General features: G+C 44.9%; 1 protein-coding gene across 1 annotated transcript in view; it reads right to left on the reverse strand.

Annotated features, from left to right (window-relative positions):
• Window positions 1-22,284, reverse strand: part of LOC141272152 (ABC-type organic anion transporter ABCA8B-like) — a 116,585-nt gene that overhangs the window by 14,920 nt on the left and 79,381 nt on the right. The window contains exons 25-35 of the mRNA XM_073682524.1: window positions 21,056-21,169; window positions 20,626-20,742; window positions 14,392-14,451; window positions 14,022-14,113; window positions 13,315-13,408; window positions 11,407-11,524; window positions 11,194-11,285; window positions 10,085-10,263; window positions 4,076-4,151; window positions 3,699-3,793; window positions 3,481-3,600 (exon numbers count right to left, since the gene is read on the reverse strand). Coding sequence (XP_073538625.1) covers window positions 3,481-3,600; window positions 3,699-3,793; window positions 4,076-4,151; window positions 10,085-10,263; window positions 11,194-11,285; window positions 11,407-11,524; window positions 13,315-13,408; window positions 14,022-14,113; window positions 14,392-14,451; window positions 20,626-20,742; window positions 21,056-21,169 — 1,157 coding nt within the window. The remainder of the gene's footprint in view (window positions 1-3,480; window positions 3,601-3,698; window positions 3,794-4,075; window positions 4,152-10,084; window positions 10,264-11,193; window positions 11,286-11,406; window positions 11,525-13,314; window positions 13,409-14,021; window positions 14,114-14,391; window positions 14,452-20,625; window positions 20,743-21,055; window positions 21,170-22,284) is intronic.

Raw genomic sequence — 22,284 nt, forward strand, 5'->3', positions numbered from 1 at the left:
CCTGCCGACAAGGGCGCCGCCTCCTGGTGGTAAGTGGTAGTGGGGCGTCTGTGGGTCACAACGCCACCTGGTGCCGGTTCTCGAAGCACCCGGATGGCTCTGTCCTTGAACTGTGCAAATCCCAGATGAGGGTCCTGTAAGGCCATTGCCCGCAACTGGGTTCGGTGGCCATTGCAATATAAACCCTCTATAAATTGTTCAGTCAACAGCCTGTCCTCGTCTCCCACGCCGTCAGGGTCGGTCTGCTTAATGGCTCTCAGGGCCTCTTGTAGGTTCAGGGCATAGTCCCTTATACTCTCATGTGCCCGCTGTTTGCACCCGTAGAATCTAAGCTTGATCTCGGCTGAGGTGCGGGTATCAAAGGTGTCCCTCAGCCGGGTTAGTATCCCTGCGACAGTCCTCCCCCCAGGTGGCCAGGACTTTACCTCCCTTTGGGCTGCCCCGGTTAATTGGGCCACCAGGATGCTCACTTTTTGCTCCTCTGTGAGGGGGTACACCTGGAAGAGGCTATCCAGCTTTTCTCTAAAGTCATGCAGGGTATGTGACTCCCCTGAGTACTGGGGTAGCCAGGCTGCCCCCGGGATATAGGGCATGGTGAAAGGCATGACCGCAACAGCGGTGGCGCTGGCGGGGGTTGAAGCTCTCCTCCGTATCCGACATCCTTCTCCCCCCTAGTGGACCGTGGCCTACCTTGCGATGATCCTCTTCCGTAGGCCGCGGCTCCGCAGTGGATCGTCAGGGTTGAGGACCTTCCGTCGCGCTCCTGTGTCGTCGGCGTCTGCTGGGCTCCTTCCAGGACCTTACGCAACGTCCGGACGTGAGGCGGGGCTTCAGTTCTCACGCGCTTTCGGAGTATACGCCCCTCTTCTTCCCGCGCGGCGTCCTCAAGATGGCGTCCAATGGCGGGAAAACTCCACGTGTGGCAGGAAGAAGGCTGAAGATGGAGCCGGATGGCGGGAAAACTCCACCGATGGCGGGAAGGAAGCGGAAGATGGCGCCGGATGGCGGGAATCTTCACCACAGGTAAGTTTGAACAGTCTTTTTCAGGCACGCAGTACCCGGTGGTTGCGGGCACGAGATCCTGCCGACTACGCCAAGAGTTGACGCGCCCCTGGGCCTGTGTCGCGCAGCGTTGCGCACGCGGGAGCTTACCCGGAGCCGGATCTGTTGAGGGTTGTAGTCTCGTGGCGGTGATCCGGTCCGTGCCCAGGGAGTCAGACTAAGTGGCGCTGTATCAGCGGTAGATGTTGGACGACTACGCCACCCGTTGAGTACAGCTAAGGAGCTGCTGCTGCAGGGCAGACCGCTGAGGCCGGTGGTAGGATTGTGCAGCGTGATAGTATAACCCCCAACGGGAGGGGTATGGCCTCAGGGCAGCCGACGTGGATGATGGGGGTAGCAGGAACCACTCGGAGACGGTACGGTGTAGTTCAGGGTCTTTACTGGTGACAAAGATAGACCCTCCCGGAGTACTGGCTAGCGATTGGGGCCTGGTCAGTCCTTGAGCAGATGGGATCTCCCCTGGCCAGGCGGAGTTGTAGGCCTCCCAAACTAACGATACTCTTCTGGCTACCTTGCTAGAGGCGGGTATAAGTAGCCCACGTCCCTGAGTGTACCGTGTGGTGCTCACCCGTATGGCCGGTGACTCGGGGCCTTCTAGTAGCTTTCGCTCCACGACGGCGGTGCTGGTCCCACGCGTGTGACCGTGCCTTCGGGTTTCTGGGCCAGAGGACCTGCAATCCCCTGCCGGTCGGTTTCTGCTGCTGGATAGGAGTTAATCCCCACAGCCTCGGACTCCGGGTCCGGTGATAACTTCTCAGTCAGGGCGAGCTCTGCAGCTGCCAGCCCCTGACTCCTTGTAGCACTGCTCCCACAGACCTCCTGTTGTTTCTTCCTATGCTGCTTCTCTTCTCTACTTCTTCTCTACTCACTAACCCTGCCTCAGCCCTAGGTTTATATAGGGGAAGTTCTTCCCCTCCCAGGACTGGGCAGGAGGTGTGGCATGCATAGGATCCCTGACCAAGAGACCTCCCACCTGCTCTCAGACGTAATATCTCTATCACTGTGGCAACCAGACCCCTGGGGTGTCACATATGCAGTGCCATCCAGTCTCCAAACGTCACGTGTGTGGTTGGCACCAAAGATCTCGATCTTGGTCTCATCAGACCATAGAACCTTGAACCAGTCTGTCTCAGAGTCCTCCAAGTGATCATGAGCAAACTGTAGACAAGCCTTGACATGACGCTTTGAAAGTAAAGGTACCTTACGGGCTCGTCTGGAACAGAGACCATTGAGGTGGAGTACGTTACTTATGGTATTGACTGAAACCAATGTCCCCACTGCCATGAGATCTTCCCGGAGCTCCTTCCTTGTTGTCCTTGGGTTAGCCTTGACTCTTCAGACAAGCCTGGCCTCGGCACGGGAGGACACTTTCAAAGGCTGTCCTGGCCGTGGAAGGCTAACAGTAGTTCCATAAGCCTTCCACTTACGGATGATGCTCCCAACAGTGGAGACAGGTAGGCCCAACTCCTTGGAAAGGGTTTTGTACCCCTTGCCAGCCTTGTGACCCTCCACGATCTTGTCTCTGATGGCCTTGGAATGCTCCTTTGTCTTTCCCATGTTGACCATGTCTGAGTGCTGTTCACAAGTTTGGGGAGGGTCTTAAATAGTCAGAAAAGGCTGGCAAAAGAGATCTTTAATCCACACATGTGAAGCTCATTATTCTTGGTGCCTGAACTACTTCTTAATACTTTAGGGGGACCAAACAGAATTCTTGTGATTTGAGGGGTTGAATAATAAATGACACTCTGAATTAACTTTTAACGTTTTAAAAAAAAAAAAAAAAAAAAAAAAAAAGTTGCTGCAGTGCATTTCCCACTTCCAGGCTGATCTACAGTACAAATGTCACAATGCCAAGTTAATTCCGCATGTGTCAACCAGCTAAATCTGCAGGGGGTTGAATACTACTTGTAGGCACTGTAGCTCCAAAAAGCATTCATTGCATAAAACGCATTAAAAAACACATAAAAACGCACCAAAATGGTAGCAAAACGCGCTTTTTTGCTGCCAAGAGATGCAAATACCTTGCTGAAATTTCTGCAATCACATACCGAACGTGTGCACATAGCCTAAAAAAAAAAAGTGAACTGCTCAGATGTCCAAAGAATTTTTAAATAGACTGCAGCTCTTCTGCAGACCTATGTGTCTCCAAGGTAACAGACTACAAACAATCCTTGTGTAGTCTCTGACCCTGTAGTCATATTTTTTTCATATTTCCACTACTTCTTGCTAATCTACCAAATGGATGTTGGCAAGAAGTAAGGGACCAATGATCTGACTACACACGATTGTAGTCTGTTTCCATGAGAACACATAGATGCTGTAGACACAACACATTTTTTTTATTTAAATTCTTTGGAAAATAAAGGCGGACATAACCTCTAATAGTCACAATTATCAAGATTTCGGCTTTCGATTTACCTGAGTTTTCCAGAAATCATAATGGCGACCCGGTCGCACACCGCCTCTGCCTCCTCCATGTAGTGGGTGGTCAATATGGCCCCGCGCTCCTTGTTTTTGAAAGCCGCCCTGATGGCTCTCCTTTAGTGTAAGACGAAAGGTAAAAGCTAATGAGGAGGATCTTTTAGGTGTTGAGTTGGGATTGTCAGATATTTTTTTTTGTTTGCCTCCTTTCTTACCAGAGACGCTGCTGACCTGTGGGGTCCAGCCCTGTAGAGGGTTCATCCAGTAGACCGATGGTGGGGTTACCTAGCATGCTGATAGCAAAACACACCTGAAATGGAAAGCGACAGATCTCGTGATACCGCAAAACTAAAATTGATTGAAAAATCTGGACTTAAATTAGTCATGAGTGCGGTCCTAATCTATTACTGACAGATCACATAAGGCTTGGGTCCGCCCTCTGGACTCATAAGTCCGGACTTTTGCAGCTTCTCTTGCTGGTGACGGATCCAGTGCTGCCTTGTGTATTTTTTCTGTGTGAGATTTTCTCCCTCTGATCTGATAATACCTGTGTGACCATAAAGCTGGGATTTCTGATCTGAGCGGCGCTCACCTTTCTGCACACTCCGGCCGATAACTTCTTGGCCGCTTTTCCCATCTGGTCTTTCAGATCCAAAGCATTGGAAACGCTGAGACAAAAGAAGCAGAAAGTGAATTTTAGTAAAAAGTTCCTGCAACTTTCTCACATACTTTGTGTTTCTGTTCCTCACTGTGATCGAGATCTCTTCTTCCTGTCTGTGAATGGAAAGAGGCTGCAAGGCCCTCCTGATGGAATTTCCTGTAAACTCCTTGGCACATATAGACGTAACATTACGTCCTCATGAGGGACCGCGCTGCCATCATTATGTGGCGATGAGCTGCAATGGCAAGTGGGACACTAAACGCCCCTGTACCATTTTAGACCAATTGTAAAGATCAAGCGATCAAAACAATTGCAGGCTCAAGTCCCTTAGGGGGACTGAACAAGAAAGTGTAAGTTTAAAAAAATTTTTAAGCTAAACATATATGTATATATACATACATATCTATATATCTATCTATCTATCTATCTATATATATGTGTGTGTGTGTATATATACACTGCTCAAAAAAATAAAGGGAACATATAAATACCACATCTTAGATATCACTGAATGAAATATTCCATTCATATTCCAAATATTCCAAAGTAATCTTTATTCATTACATAGTGGAATGTGTTGAGAACAATAAAACATAAAAATGATCAATGTAAATCAAAATTAATATCTTATAGAGGTCTGGATTTGGAATAATACTCAAAATCAAAGTGTAAAATCAAATTTCAGGCAGATCAAACTTCAGTGGAGATGCCTCAAGACAAAGAAATGATGCTCAGTATTGTGTGTGGCCTCCACGTGCCTGTATGACCTCCCTACAACGCCTGGGCATGCTCCTGATGAGGTTGCCGATGGTCTCCTGAGAGATCTCCTCCCAGACCTGGATACTTAAAGCATCAGTCTGTGGTGCAACGTAGCGTGGCGTTGGTGGATGGAGCGATACATAATGTCCCTGATGTGCTCAATCGGATTCAGGTCTGGGGAACGGGCGGGCCAGTCCATAGCTTCAATGCCTTCATCTTGCAGGAACTGCTGACACACTCCAGCCACATGAGGTCTGGCATTGTCCTGCATTAGGAGGAACCCAGGGCCAACCGCACAAGCATATGGTCTCACAAGGGATCTGAGGATCTCATCTCGTTACCTAATGGCAGTCAGGCTACCTGTGGCGAGCACATGGAGGACTGTGCAGAAATGCCTCCCCACACCATTACTGACCCACTGCCAAACCGGTCATGCTGGATGACATTGCAGGCAGCAGAACGCTCTCCATGGCGTTCCCAGACATCTCACATGTGTTCAGTGTGAACCTGCTCTCATCCATGAAAAGCACAGGGTGCCAATGTCTAATCTGCCAATCCTGGTGTTCTCTGGCAAATGCCAATCGCCCTGCACGGTGTTGAGCCGTAAGCAAAACACCCACTTGTGGACATTGGGCCGTCATACCACCCTCATGGAGTCTGTTTCTGACAGTTTGAGCAGACGCGTGGATGCTAGTGGCCTGCTGGAAGTCATTTTGCAGGGCTCCTCCTGTTCCTCCTTGCACAAAGGAGGAGGTAGCAGTCCTGCTGCTGGGTTGTTGCCTTCCTACAGCCCCATACATGTCCATGCTCTAGACCAGGGGTCTCAAACACGCGGCCCGCGGGCCGCATGCGGCCCCTGAGGCTGCTTTATGCGGCCCGCAGGCACAAACCCCTTGACGATCCCGACCTGGTCCAGGAGGAGCCGCCGACAGCAGCGCTGAATTGCCACACAGAGACTGTCTCCCAGCACAGCATTTCCAATGACAGCCGCTGGCCAATCAGAGGCCAGCAGCTGATATCTGCGTGTCGGCGCAGTGAGTATGATGTCATTGCCATATGCAGATGTCAGCTGCTGGCCTCTGATTGGTCAGCGGCTGACATTGGAAATGCTGTGCTGGGAGACAGTCTCTGTGTGCGGCAATGCAGCGCTGCTGTCGGCGGCTCCTCCTGGACCAGGTCGGGATCGTCAAGGGGTCGGACTCTGTGGTGCCTGCGGGCCACATCTGCAGGAAGGCCGCCGAGGGAACGGAGGACAGGTGAGAATCATCTTTTTTTTTTTTATGTGTGTGAAGAACAGCACAGGGGGCACATAGCCACAAGAGGGGACCTGGATGGGGCACATAGCCACAAGAGGGGACCTGGATGGGGCACATAGCCACAAGAGGGGACCTGGATGGGGCACATAGCCACAGGATGGGGACCTGGATGGGGCACATAGCCACAGGATGGGGACCTGGATGGGGCACATAGCCACAGGATGGGGACCTGGTTGGGGCACATTAGTACAAGATGGGGACATTACTACAAGATGTTTGCCATTATTACTATATGATGCTAATGGTATGACAATTTTACTGTATGTGGCCAATTGGAGGAAAGAAAATTGTAAAAATCAAAAAAATAAAAATAAAGCATGAAAAAATATTGGGCACTAAAAATGCTGTTTAATATGTAAACTAAAGTAAACACAAAAAAGTGCACGTTTATTATCGCCACATCCATAACGACCCAAGCTATAAAAAAATAAACACGGGAAAAATGTTCAAAAGGTGTATACAAAAAAAAAATGGTATCACTAAAAATGTCACATTGAACAAAAAATGCGGCCCCCCAAATTCAAATGTTTTCCATTTGTGGCCCATATACCCAGCCGAGTTTGAGACCCCTGCTCTAGACACTGTGCTGACAGACAAAGCTACCCTTCTTGCCACAGCTCGCATTGATGTGCCATCCTGGATGAGCTCCACTACTTGAGTAACTTCTGTAGACACCTCCTCATGCTACTGTACCACTAGGGGTGAGAGCAATGGCAAAATGCAAAAGTGACCAAAACAACAGCCAAAAAGGATGAGAACAGAGGAAGGCTAAGTGCCCACGATACAGAAATGCTGCATATTTGTTCCGCATCTCCCTGGCAGGAAAAACGCATGCGGATTTTACATGCGTTTTTCCTGCCAGAAGGAAGCGTTTGTCAAGTGTTCTTCACATGCATTTCTGCATGCGGGTTATCAAGCGCTTTTCCAAGCGATTTTAGCATCACTTGAAAAAGTGCTTGACAACTTGGTCACACTATATAAATCCATGCAACCGGCATATATAGTGTGACCAAGTAATAGTTAAAAAAAAGAATAATGGTAAAAAAAGCAAAAAAACATTATACTCACCTTCTGATGTCCCCCGGTCTTTTCTCCGCTGCGTTCAGTCTCTTGTACGGCTCGCGGTGGTGTGAAAGGACCTTTCATGACGTCATTTAGTCATGTGACAGGTCAGCGGTCGCATGACCTGTCACATGACTAAATGACGTCATGAAAGGTCCTTTCACACCACCGCGAGCCGTACAAGAGAACGTGGGACATCGGAAGGTAAGTATAATGTTTATTTTAAATTCTTTTTTTAACAGGTACCTATGGTACCCGGGTCTGGATGAGAGTCTCATCTTCTCCAGACCCGGGTACCATCCGCACATTGAATCGCATAATATCCACATGTGCACATGTAGTGATGCGGATATTAAGCGATTCAATGCAAGTCAATGGCGGCAATTACGCTGCGTGTCCGCAAAATTAATGGACATGCTGTGCATTTTTCTGCAATGATAATCCCCAGCGGAAATTTCCGCAGCATGTGCACAGCACATGCGGATTATCATTGGGGACCATGGGGCACGTATTACCAAGCGTTTTTTAAGCGTTTTCGCTGCGGAAATTCCACGGCAAAAATGCTTGAAAAACGCTTAGTGGGCACACAGCCAAATGGTCTGTAGTCACCACCTGCAGAACCACTCCTTTATAGGGGATATCTTGCTAATTGCCTATCATTTCTACCAGTTGTCTGTTCCATTTGCACAACAGCAGGAGAAATTGATTCACAATCAATGTTGCTTCATAACTGGACAGGTAGATTTCACAGAAGTGAAATTAAGTGTTTACATGTTCCCTTTATTTTTTTTGAGCAGTGTATATAAATATATACGTATATAAATAAATATATATATATGTTTAAATTACCACATTTTCCTACCTTTAGGCTGTGTTCACACGATGCGTATTTCATGCGTCTCCGCGGCGTTTTTGCAGTTGCGTAAACGCCACGGAAACGCATGAAAAACGCATGGTAGAAGGGAAGCAATGTTCCCCAATGGAAATCCGCATGTGCTGTGCCCATGATGCGGATTTTTCCGCAGCGTTAACGCTGCGGTCAAAAATCCGCAGCATGTCAATTAATTTTGCGGAAACGCGGCGATTTCGCCGCCATTGACTTGCATTAGAACGCGCCAATTCCGCAAGACAGCATCTGTACTTGCGTAATTGGTGCGTTCTAATGTGCGGATGGTACCCGGGTGTGGAGGAGAGGAGAGTCTCATCCACACCCAGGTACCATTAAAAAAGCTGTAAAAAGAAGAATAAAATAAAAAATAATGTATTCTTACCTTCTGTCGGCCCGCGCAGCGCTCCTGCTTGGTTCCCGGCACTTTGCAGTGAGTTGTAGGACCTGCGGTGACGTCAGAGTCATGTGACGGGTCACGTGACGCTGACGTCGGCAGGTCTTTCAATTCAAAGTTGCCGGCAGCCGGGAGAACAGATTGAGCAGGACAGCGCGGGCCATCGGAGGTAAGTATATACACGCTCTCGGTTCACACTGTATGAATCCATGCTGTTTGCATGGATTTATATAGTGTGACCTAGTTATCAAGCACTTTCCAGGTGATGCTAACATCGCCTGGAAAGCGCTTGTCAATCTGCATGCGGAAACGCATGTGAATCTGCATGTGGATCCGCATGTATTCTGCAGGAAAAACGCATGCACAATCTGCATGCGTTTTTTCTGCCAGGGAGATGCAGAAATGATGCAGAAATTTTCTGCTTCATTTCTGCATCGTGTGCACATACCCTAAAAATGAAAAAAGCTATAAGGTACTATAAAAATATTACATTAATTAACCCACGATAAACCACGTAAAGATAAAAGAAATGCCAGAATTGCCTTTTTTCGATCTCTGCGCCTCCTTTATGAGAATGCAATAAAAAGCAATTAAAACATTGTATGTACCTCAAAATAGTATCAATAAGCATGTCAGCTACCCTGCAAAAAATAAGCCCTCGCCCACCTCCGTGAATGGAAAAATATAAAAAAAGACATCTCAGTAAATGGCGACACAATCCTTATTATTTTTATTTTTTTTTTACAAACTTCAAAAAAAAAAAATGTAACCAGTAAAATAAAAATAAAAATCTACCCAAGTTTTGGCCATAATTCACTGGCGGACACAGACAGTGCAGGACCCTTGTGCAAGAACAGTATAAGGGCCTTTTGAGGACCAATAGCTCATCATAATGCACAATTCCTGCTGCTTTGGAGGAGGTAGTGGTCCCCTTACCTCTTGGGCCCCTGTGCTGATGCACAGGTTGCAGCAATATTATGTCCGCCCCCGCCTTAATCGTACTGACCTGGGGAATCAAGTTACCAGGTCTTTTTTTACTGCACAAGGAGCGCCGTGAAAGCAAACCCTAAAAAGCAATAGCGGATGCATGTTTTGCACCATTTTGCAGGACTTGGATTTTTTCCCCCCATTTTCTGCTACTATATATGATAAAGTTAATGGTGTCATTCAAAACTACAACTCACCCTGCAAAAAAACAAGCCTAATAAGGCTATATCAATGGAAAAATAAAAAAGTTACGGCTCTTGGAAGAAGGAGAGAGAAAAAAATCAAAGTGCCAAAAATGAAAAATGCCCGGTCCTGAAAGGTTAAGAGAACAGTCATTAGGACAATGCAGCCTGGGGGAGGACGGCCTGTGAATCCCACTAGCTATACTGTTACAAAGCTATGCTGACCTCTAGTGGCCATTTCATATTTGTTCAAGCATTGAGAATGCCGATTACAGAATACACCGTACATGTATGCTCCCATGTAACGTGCACACCACCCTTCATATAGGACGCATGATGGCCATTGCTTACCGTCTAATGGCGATGTCTGCATCTTCCTTCCTCAGACCCTTCACAGCAGCATAAATCTCAAGATGTTCCCGTACGGTCAGGTTCGGCCACAAGGGGCTCGTCTGAGGACAGTAGCCAAGGAAGCCAGTGGACTCATCCATCTTGTGGGACACGGGAGATCCGACCCCACACAGCTCTACCTGCAGATAGCGATGGATTAGTGTACAGCATTGGTGGGCATTTTGTCCATTCTGCACTCCCGCCAACCCAGCTCCTCAGCCCGGTCATCCGATCCCTCCCTGTGCTTTCTTTTCTTGGGTGTCGCGATGGACATCCTCTTCTGGATCTTAAGTCATAGCCGGCATCAAGTAGCTCTTGGGTGACGCATCATGGCAAGATTCATCACTAGTGCTCGTAACTTGAGTTTGCCTAGTGTGCTCGGGTACGCATTGAGAATCGCGGGGGCTTGTGACATATTCTAGTCCTTGCACCTGCATGTTTCGCGGGTGTTAGACAGCCACAAAACATGCGGGGATTGCCTGACAAACACAGGCAATCCTACAACTTTTGTTGCTAACAGCCGCGAAACATTCAAGCGTGGGGACTTGAACATGTCACTCGATCACTCGCGATACTCGGTGCATACCCGAGCACAGTAGGCAAACTCGAGTAACGAGCCCATGCGCTCATCAGCATTCATCACCAGAAGGGACTTGTAGGTGATGACTGAAGATCCGGAGAAGACGTCCGTTTCCAACCCCTGAAAAAAAGGAGACACTGGAGCTGAAGAGAATGATTGGATAATAGGACGGGGCGCTTCAGCTGCGAGTTTGGTGAGCGGTGTTGTGAAAATAATTTTTTTTTCACCCTTCATTTATTACCCTCTGGCTCTTGGGAGAGACCTCGAAGCAAAATGTGACACATTAGATCTATATTGAATATATTGAATAAATTTGAGCAAACTGACAAATTCTAAATTTCGGCAGGTTTGCTCATTACTACCCACAGTCCATCTACAGGATATAGGAGCAGTACAAGCAATTCCCTAATATGCACCTATCACAGCGTCTTTTTTGTTTTCCCGTTTATTTCCACATTTATTAACCTCTCTGGACCTTGAGGATACTCACATTTCCTGCAGTCGGTTCTTCCTCGCCTGCCAGCACGTACACAGACGTGGTTTTCCCTGCTCCATTGGGTCCTAATAGACCAAGCACCTCACCTTTACATACAAAGACAGTTGGACAATAACGCACATCATCCGGGACGTCATGGAGTGTAGCTTTGGGTAATGTAAAATATTAAATTTCAGTAAAGTTGTAAAAATAATCTTAGAAACAAACCTTTTTTGACGTGAAATGAGATATTTCTCATTGCAACTTTGGCCTTTTTCTGAAGCCAGAAACAGCCTCTCCTGGCCAAGTATTCTTTGCGCAGGTTGTCAACGATAATCACCGGCTTCTAAAAAGAGAAAAAAGTGAAAAATCATTTCTAGGGCCGGTAATTCCATTCTTGATACTATTTGCCACAGGGATGTGTCCTCAACACATGACCTGTTCTTTCAATCAAATGTCTATATTAAATTCAATATAAATATATATATTTATGTAATATATATTATTTATTTATTTTTTTTGTCACCATGTATGTAAAAAAAAATTATAGCAATTTTCACATCGGCCACAAGGGCACTTCCAGTTTTCCACAGAAGACTTCTAAGCAATCTCATGATCACAGACAGGATATACATATATCTACTCTATTTATATATATATATTATATTATACAGAATCCACCATTCACAATAGATGATGTCACAGCTTCCCTCCTCCACCTCCTGTACAATGACTGATGATACCTCTATATACAGTGGATAACACAGGATCCACCATTCACAATAGGTGATATCGCAGCTCACCTCTTCCTATACAATGACTGATAACACCTCTATATACAGTAGATAACACAGGATACACCATTCACAATAATAGGTGATGTCACAGTTCAACTGCTCCCCGTATTGTACAACAAGTGAGAACACCTCTGTATACAGTAGATTACACAGCATCAACCATTCACAATAGATGATGTCACTGCTCACCTCCTACTGCTGTAAAATGGCTGATAATACCTCTATATACAGCAGACAACACAGGATCCACCATTCACAATAGGTGATGGCACAGCTCACCTCCTCCTCCTGTACAATGACTGATAACACCTCTATATACATAGAGTGACTGCAGATTTTCCCTTTAAAGAGTAGCCACATCCAATAGGAGGCACTATAGTAGTTTAGTTCCTACTGGAAAAGGACTTATTTGCATTATTTCCCCTATCCAAGGGGTAACACTTCTCCTTGCGGAGAGTGACATGTTAAGCATGTCAAGATAAGGAGACTTTAAAAGCCGCAATGCTCCTCTGGGAAATATGCAAATTATCTCTTCAGAGAGGAAGAGGACTAGAACTCTAGTGCCATCTACAGGAAGTAGCAATCCTAAAAGTCTATAGTGACTCTTTAACGAGCCTTATCACATGACTTAGGATAAAAGCCAATACCAGAAACTCAATTTGCAGACACTGTGTTTCTGGGTACTGCTCCTTGTCAGTGCAAAGTGTGTATATCCTAAGTCATATGATGAGGCTCATTAAAGGGTCACTATTGACTTTTAGGATTGCTACTTCCTGTAGGTGGCACTAGAGTTCTAGTCCTCTTCCTCTCTGAAGAGACAATTTGCATATTTCCCAAAGGAGCATTATGGCTTTAAAAGTCTCCTCACCTTGACATGCTTAACATGTCACTCTCCGCAAGGAGAAATGTTACCCCTTGGATACTGGTCTGACGCCTCTCACCCAGCCAAACCAGAACTCACACTTTGCACTGATGAGGGGCAGTACCCCAAAACACAGTGTCTGCAAATTGAGTTTCTGGTTCTGGCTTATATCCTAAGTCATGTGATAAGGCTTGTTAAAGGGTCACTATTGACTTTTAGGATTGCTACTTCCTGTAGGTGGCACTAGAGTTCTAGTCCTCTTCCTCTCTGAAGAAACAATTTGCATTATTTTCCCTGTATTTTTCCTCAGTGAAACCCAGCCTCCTCCCAGAGCTGTGCTACATACTTATGTCAGGGTTTGGCTCTCACACATAAAACACGGCCTCTAAAGAGGTGCAATCTCGCGGATCTGCTGATCACTGTGAGTCGACCACTGGAGGCCAGAGTGCACCAGGTCTGCAGTCTGTGAATGATTACCTCTTCCACACATTTGGAAGTCAACATGAAGTCGTCCTCAGGATCTTCCAGCGCCTCAGGGTTTTTCTTCACTTTGGTTTTCTGCCTGTAGGTTCTAGAATGAAAGGAAGAAATCATTTTGCACAACGATGGGATAATAGACTGGTGTACTGTTTTTTTTTTTATCAACCTCTCCAACCGGCTGCATCCTCTGATCATATATGTGTCTGAAACAACAGATGTAGCAGAGCTGATTGTGTCACATGAACAGTTTCTTTCATGCTAGTTAACCAGTTCAAGACCGGTCCATTTTTTTCCATTTATTTATTTTACACATTGTACCCCCGATAAGGTCATAAAAGACCTTTAGGGGGGCATTATAACATTTAAATACATTTTTATTTGATTTCCCATGTAACTAGGGCTGGCGTAATAGCCCCAGTTACAGGGTAAATTAAGCCTCCTGACGGAGACTGTAGAACTGATCTGGTTCTGTTCGGATACAGCAGCTCCTGTTCCTTCCCAACACCCAGCAATCACATGATTGCAAAACTCGCTAAACTTTTGCACCAAAATTTGGTGACTTCGCCTGTTTTCTGCCATAAAATGAAGAATGATCTATTAACCCTATGATGTTCTTACAGTGACTCTGCTACATCTGTTCTATCCTGACATCACTCATGGGTAATGATATCTGAATCATCTGGAAAATAAGGATAGCACAAAACCTGAAAACTGGATCTCTCCTGATGGTTTTCTTCCCGAAGAGCCATTCCAGGCCCCAAAGAATCCCGAAGAATAAGACGATATGAATTAAGGGCTAGGAGTGAGAGACAAAGATGGAGATGTCAATGGAATGATGCAGAAAGCACAAGAACATGGTGAGAACATGCAAACTCCGTGTCCGGTTGGTGCTCCTGGCGGTTCCGCATTCGGAAAAAACTTTATGGATTCACAGCAGTCTTCAAGAAAGGAAACATCTGGCTTTACCATTGCCCTCCTTGTTCTCCCTTGAAGTGCGAGGCTGCACCCGTCGGGTATTGGTATTTTACCTGGACATCCCTTGTGTATAATGTGGGTAGTAAGAAGAATACTCACCATTATGGCAATGGAGTCTTCAACTGCAAAATCGGAATCAGGATCCAAATCGTAAAACAACTGGAGCGAGAAAAAAAATATAATTTCACAGTATAACTAACATTAACCCTCCCTACATGTGCGTGGGAAGCAAAGGGTTACATCTTTTACCGTTGCGTGCGTGCTGAAAAGGACTTTCTAGCATATATTAGATGCCTGGGCCAACAATCAGCACCCAGCGAACCCAGGCAAGTGCAAAGATTCAGTTCAGATTTAGCGTATGTGCACACAACAGCTTTTTCAGGCAGGTTCCGTCTGGAACCCGCCTGAAAAAGCGTAGAAAAAAGGAACATAGCACACAACAATGTAAAAATGAGGTTAATGTGCACATGATCAGTCTTTTGTTACTTCTTTTAACCTCTTCAGGGTTCGGAAACCGTGAAGCGGATAAAAGAAAAGACATGCTTCAGCCGGCTTGGTTTGGAAGCAGCCCCTCTTTATAGTTCAAACAACAGGAAAAAAACATTGATGCAAAAAATGACAATAAATCCAGGAAAAAAATTCCTGAGGCTGCTTAGCCTAGGAAAATCTTGTCAGAATAAAGTCATCATGTGAAAGTACCTTTACATCCACTCCATACAGTGGTGGCCAAAAGTATTGGCACCCCTGCAATTCTGTCAGATAATACTCAGTTTCATCCTGAAAATGATTGCAATCACAAATTCTTTGGTATTATTATCTTCATTTAATTTGTCTTCAATGAAAAAACACAAAAAGAATTGTCCTAAAGCCAAATTGGGTACAATTCCACACCAAACCTAAAAAAGGGGGTGGACAAAAGTATTGGCACTGTTTGAAAAATCATGTGATGCTTCTCTAATTCGTGTAATTAACAGCACCTGTAACTTACCTGTGGCACCTAACAGGTGTTGGCAATAACTAAATCACACTTGCAGCCAGTTAACATGGATTAAAGTTGACTCAACCTCTGTCCTGTGTCTTTGTGTGTACCACATTGAGCATGGAGAAAAGAAAGAAGACCAAAGAACTGTCTGAGGACTTGAGAAACCAAATTGTGAGGAAGCATGAGCAATCTCAAGGCTACAAGTCCATCTCCAAAGACCTAAATGTTCCTGTGTCTTCCGTGCGCAGTGTCATCAAGAAGTTTAAAGCCCATGGCACTGTGGCTAACCTCCCTAGATGTGGACGGAAAAGAAAAATTGACGAGAGATTTCAACACAAGATTGTGCGGATGGTGGATAAAGAACCTCGACTAACATCCAAACAAGTTCAAGCTGCCCTGCAGTTCGAGGGTACAACAGTGTCAACCCGTACTATCCGTCGGCGTCTGAATGAAAAGGGAGTGTATGGTAGGATACCCAGGAAGACCCCACTTCTTACCCCGAGACATAAAAAAGCCAGATTGGAGTTTGCCAAAACTTACCTGAGAAAGCCTAAAACGTTTTGGAAGAATGTTCTCTGGTCAGATGAGACAAAAGTAGAGCTTTTTGGCAAAAAGCATCAGCATAGAGTGTACAGGAAAAAAAAAAGAGGCATTCAAAGAAAAGAACACGGTCCCTACAGTCAAACATGGCAGAGGTTCCCTGATGTTTTGGGGTTGCTTTGCTGCCTCTGGCACTGGACTGCTTGACCGTGTACATGGCATTATGAAGTCTGAAGACTACCAACAAATTTTGCAGCATAATGTAGGGCCCAGTGTGAGAAAGCTGGGTCTCCCTCAGAGGTCATGGATCTTCCAGCAGGACAATGACCTAAAACACACTTCCAAAAGCACTATAAAATGGTTTGAGAGAAAGCACTGGAGACTTCTAAGGTGGCCAGCAATGAGTCCAGACCTGAATCCCATAGAACACCTGTGGAGAGATCCCAAAATGGCAGTTTGGAGAAGGCACCCTTCAAATATCAGGGACCTGGAGCAGTTTGCCAAAGAAGAATGGTCTACAATTCCAGCAGAGCATTGTAAGAAACTCATTGATGGTTACCGGAAGCGGTTGTTCGCAGTTATTTTGGCTAAAGGTTGTGCAACCAAGTATTAGGCTGAGGGTGCCAATACTTTTGTCTGGCCCATTTTTGGAGTTTTGTGTGAAATGATCAATGGTTTGATTTTTGCTTCATTCTCTTTTGTGTTTTTTCCTTGCAAGCAAATTGAATGAAGATAATAATACCAAAGAATTTGTGATTGCAATCATTTTCAGGAAGAAACTGAGTATTATCTGACAGAATTGCAGGGGTGCCTATACTTTTGGCCACCACTGTAAATGTATGCACTGAATGTATGAAGAGGGCACAGGAGCATGAGTGCTGGCTGTGTTATACAGCAGGCACTTCAGACTAACTGCTGCCACCAGTATAATCCCTTACAGTGGCTTGCGAAAGTATTCACCCCACTTTTTACCTACAGTTATATGAAAAAGTTTGGGCACCCATATTAATCTTAAGCTTAATGTTTTATAAAAATTGGTGTTTTTGCAACAGCTATTCCAGTTTGATATATGTAATAACTGTTGGACACAGTAATGTTTCTGCCTTGAAATGAGGTTTATTGTACTAACAGAAAATGTGCAATCTGCATTCAAACAAAATTTGACAGGTGCATAAGTATGGGCACCCTTATCATTTTCTTGTTTTAAATACTCCTACCTACTTTTTACTGACTTACTTAAGCACTTTTTTTGGTTTTGTAACCTCATTGAGCTTTGAACTTCATAGCCAGGTGTATGCAATCATGAGAAAAGCTACTTAAAGTGGCCACTTGCAAGTTGTTCTCCTGTTTGAATCTCCTCTGAAGAGTGGCATCATGGGCTCCTCAAAACAACTGTCAAATGATCTGAAAACAAAGATTATTCAACATAGTTGTTCAGGGGAAGGATACAAAAAGCTGTCTCAGAGATTTAACCTGTCAGTTTCCACTGTGAGGAACATAGTAAGGAAATGGAAGAACATAGGGACAGTTCTTGTTAAGGCCAGAAGTGGCAGGCCAAGAAAAACATCAGAAAGGCAGAGAAGAAGAATGGTGAGATCAGTTAAGGACAATCCTCAGACCACCTCCAGAGAGCTGCAGCATCAACTTGCTGCAGATGGTGTCACTGTGCATCGGTCAACTATACAACGCACTTTGCACAAGGAGAAGCTGTATGGGAGAGTGATGCGAAAGAAGCCGTTTCTGCAAGCACGTCACAAACAGAGTTGGCTGAGGTATGCAAAAGCACATTTGGAGAAGCCAATTTCTTTTTGGAAGAAGGTCCTGTGGACTGATGAAACCAAGATTGAGTTGTTTGGTCATATAAAAAGGCGTTATGCATGGCGGCAAAAAAACACAGCATTCCAAGAAAAACACTTGCTACCCACAGTAAAATTTGGTGGAGGTTCCATCATGCTTTGGGGCTGTGTGGCCAATGCCGGCACCGGGAATCTTGTTAAAGTTGAGGGACGCATGGATTCCACTCAGTATCAGCAGATTCTTGACAATAATGTTCAAGAATCAGTGATAAAGTTGAAGTTACGCAGGGGATGGATCTTTCAGCAAGACAATGATCTAAAACACCGCTCCAAATCTACTCAGGCATTCATGCAGAGGAACAATTACAATGTTCTGGAATGGCCATCCCAGTCCCCAGACCTGAATATCATTGAACATCTGTGGGATCATTTGAAGAGGGCTGTCCATGCTCGGCGACCATCAAACTTAACTGAACTGGAATTGTTTTGTAAAGAGGAATGGTCAAAAATACCTTCATCCAGGATCCAGGAACTCATTAAAAGCTACAGGAAGCGACTAGAGGCTGTTATTTTTGCAAAAGGAGGATCTACTAAATATTAATGTCACTTTTCTGGTGAGGTGCCCATACTTATGCACCTGTCAAATTTTGTTTGAATGCAGATTGCACATTTTCTGTTAGTACAATAAACCTCATTTCAAGGCAGAAACATTACTGTGTCCAACAGTTATTACATATATCAAACTGAAATAGCTGTTGCAAAAACACCAATTTTTATAAAACATTAAGCTTAAGATTAATAGGGGTGCCCAAACTTTTTCATATAACTGTATTTTGTTACATTATAACCTGTCTTTAAATATTTTTGTAATCCGATTGGTGTTTGATGCATCAGGACTAAATAGTCTAAATTGGTGAAGTGAGAAAAATATAGGCATAAATTTAATTTATGTGATCAAATAGCTAAAAATTGGCATGTGCATATTTATTCACCCCTTTTGCGATGAAACCCCTTAAAAATTTCTGGTGTGAGCAATTCCCTTCATAAGTCACATGCTTAGTGAAAGGCAGTCCACCTATGTGCAATCTAAGTGTCACATGGTCTTTACCTTTTCTGAAAGGCCACAGAGGCTGCAACACCACTAAGCAAGAGGCCCACTAACCAAACATCACCATGAAGACCAAGGAGATCTCCAAACAAGTCAGGGACAAAGTTGTTGAGACGTACAAGTCAGGGTTGGGTTATAAAAAAATATCCCAATCTCTGATGATCTCCCGGAGCACCATTATCATCAAATGGAAAGAACATGGTACCACAACAATCCTGCCAAGAGAGGGACACCCACCAAAACTCTCAGCCCGGGCAAGGAGGGCATTAATCGGAGAGGCAGCACAGAGACCAAAGGTAACCCTGAAGGAGCTGCAGAGTTCCCAAGCAGAGACTGGAATATCTGTTCATACGACCACAATAAGCTGTACACTCCATAGAGGTGGCCTTTATGGAAGAATGGGCAGAAAAAAGCCTTTACTTACACACAAAAATTGTAAGGCTTGTTTTGAGTTTGCCAAATGACATGTGGGAGACTCCCCAAATGTATGGAGGAAGGTGCTGTGGTCAGATGAGACCAAGATTTAACTTTTTGGCCACCAAGGTAAACACTATGTCTGACGCCACACCAACACAGCCCATCATCACCCCAAGAACACCATCCCCACAGTGAAACATGGTGGTGGCAGCATCATGCTGTGGGGATGCTTTTTAGCTTCAGGGACAGGGAAAATGGTCTGAGTCAAGGGGAAAATGACTGGTGCTAAATACAGGGATATTCTTGAACAAAACCTGTTAATGTCTGTCTGTGATTTGAGACTGGGACAGAGGTTCACCTTCCAATAAGACAATGACCCAAAGAATACTGCTAAAGCAACACTCGAGTCGTTTAAGGAGAAAAGTGTAAATGTTTTGGAGAGGACTAGTCAAAGCCCAGACCTTAATCTAATTGAGAATCTGTGGTCAGACTTAAAGATTGCTGTTCACCAGAGGAAACTATCAAATTTCAAGGAGCTGGAGTAGTTTTGTCTTGAGGAATGACCAAAAATCCCAGTTGCAAGATGTGGAAAGCTCATAGAGACTTATCCAAAGCGACTTGCAGGTGTACTGCAAAAGGAGGCTCTGCAAAGTACTGACTTTAGGGGGAGTGAATAGTTATGCACACTGAAGTTTTCAGTTAGTTTGTCTTCTTTCTTGTTTGCTTCATAATAAAAAGAAAACCAAATGTTCACAGTTGTAGGCATGTTCTTTACATGAACTGATGCAAATCCTCAAAAGGTTGTGACGTAGCAAAAGACAAAAAATGCAAAGGGAAGTGAATACTTTCGCAAGCCACTGTAAATGTTGCTGTCAATTGTGACAGCACCATTTAGGATGATGGGATTAAAGGGTGGAGGTGTCCCTTCTGGTACCCATCAGCCTCTTCCCCTAGCAATGCAATTGCAGGGTGCTAATAACACAGTTATAACAGACAGTGAATTTTCTGAAGACCCTCCGTGTCTCTACTTCTAAGAAATTCTACCTGTAGACCTGTACTTTTACAATGCACTGTAATATTACAGTATTGTAGTGCACTGTACAAGTGATTGCAGGGATTTAATATAGAAAAACAATAATATAAAAAAAGTTCATAACGCCTTTTTTCCAGAACGTAAATGGAAAAAAAACAAAACATATATTGTGTTGCCCTGTGCGTAACTGAACTAATACCATAACTAATGAACTAATAAAATATCAGAATATTTATCCCATACTGTAAATGCTGAAACACAAAAAAAAACCTGAAATCACATTACCGCTGTTTTTTAAATCTTATTGCCACGCAAAATAATTGAATAAAAAGAAACCAGAAAATCATATGGATCACAAAGTCGTAATGATAAACTACCTGGCACTGCACCCTGCTGTGGAAAAAAATCCTGGACCAGTGGGATCAGAGATATTTCCTATGTTTCAGATCTCACTTACTATGTTCTGCAGGATTCCGCACAGGCTGCTGCTGGGAAAGAGGAAGGTATACAGCAGTGTATCGCCAGGAATGAATTTAATGAGCACGTCTTCTATAGCTAAGGGAACGAATGAGGACTGAAGGAAAGAAGAATGAAATTACATATTTTAATGGAATAGCTTTATGAGGAATTGTTCAACATTAGTAATATGACGGGGTGAGACTGCATCTACATAGACGCCATATACAGCTGCATCTTGTATTTTTTTGATGATTGGCAAGTTATAGGGGGTACAGAGGTTACCGACTCACCCAGGGTCTAAAGGGGGCATGTGTCACAGCAGAGGTATGTCATAATAAAAAATAGAGTGAGGGTGAATTACAGGACCTTCCACATCATAGGAGTGCACAGAACAGGGTTTCGGCTGTACCTGTCTTCTGTATTCTTACCAGTGCAAAGAATAAGGACCAGCTGTCGTAATGGGTTTTATTCTTCCCAAAAAGAAACGCAAAAATGTAAACGTAGAAAACCATTGCAGCGCTGTATCCAAGGATGCTGACAATCTACAGAGACAGCAAGAAACAGAACATATCACATTATATGGACCAACATTTATGTAATTGACAGAAGAACATCAGTGACTTACTATATATTTATCATGATTTATCTCATCACAGCATTTATTATACTCCAGAGCCGCAGTTTACAATTCTGTAACTTTTCACTTGGAATCTCCCATTACTACCTACATGTTCAGCATCACAAAGCTTGTTCTAATGATCGTCTTTACTTTATGAGTATAGTGAGTGCAGCTCTGGAGTATAATACAGGAAGTAACTCAGGATCAGTACAGGATAAGTAATGTATGTACACAGTGACTGCATCAGCAGAATAGTGAGTGCAGCTCTGGAGTATAATACAGGATGTAACTCAGGATCAGTACAGGATAAGTAATATAATGTATCTACACAGTGACTGCACCAGCAGAATAGTGAGTGCAGCTCTGATCAGCTGTTGCTCACTGTGGTGATTGAGGGTGTGGTGGCTGCAGATCCTGCTGTGTGCTCCTGAGGTCTGTGAACCAACACCTCTCCACCTGGGGATCTGCTCTCTCTCCTACCCAGGGAGGGAGTGGGTTTCCTGGGATGAGTGATGGAGCCAAGTCCCAGGCTTCTGCTTCCTGAACCAGGCCGGCGGGGGGCAGGAGAAACTAGCAACCGGCCTGAATATTGGAGGACTCGGGGGTGAGACGCTCCACCAGGAGTCGCAGCAATGTGGCTCCTACACCCCCCGGGACTGTGGAGACTCCTAGAAGCCACAAGGCTTCCAGCATGGAGGAAAAGTCTGACAGCGTGCATGATGGTGCTCCTTCCAGAGGAAAGATGAGTGCTCACAGAGGTGAGGCCAACCTCACTGAGGAGGGTTGGGCGCTGCAGAGACCCCGGGAGTCTGTGTCCACCTATGCCTCCCCGGTCATGAGCCACGTCAGTGAGTATGAAGATTCGAGTAAGCTCATCAGGAGGCTTCGGGAGGAGCTGCACTGCACAAGTGCCAATGCTGTGAGGGCCTCCAAACAGAGGAAGGCTAAACTCCAGGCGGAGGTAAAGAGGCTGACAACTGAAATTAATGAGCTGGAACTAAGGAAAGCTGTCATCAGGGAGCAGAGTGGTCCATTTAA

The sequence above is a fragment of the Phyllobates terribilis genome, unplaced genomic scaffold (genome assembly GCF_046119375.1).
Source record: "Phyllobates terribilis strain yellow unplaced genomic scaffold, ASM4611937v1 Scaffold_5__5_contigs__length_657084704, whole genome shotgun sequence".
Taxonomy (NCBI): Eukaryota; Metazoa; Chordata; class Amphibia; order Anura; family Dendrobatidae; genus Phyllobates; species Phyllobates terribilis.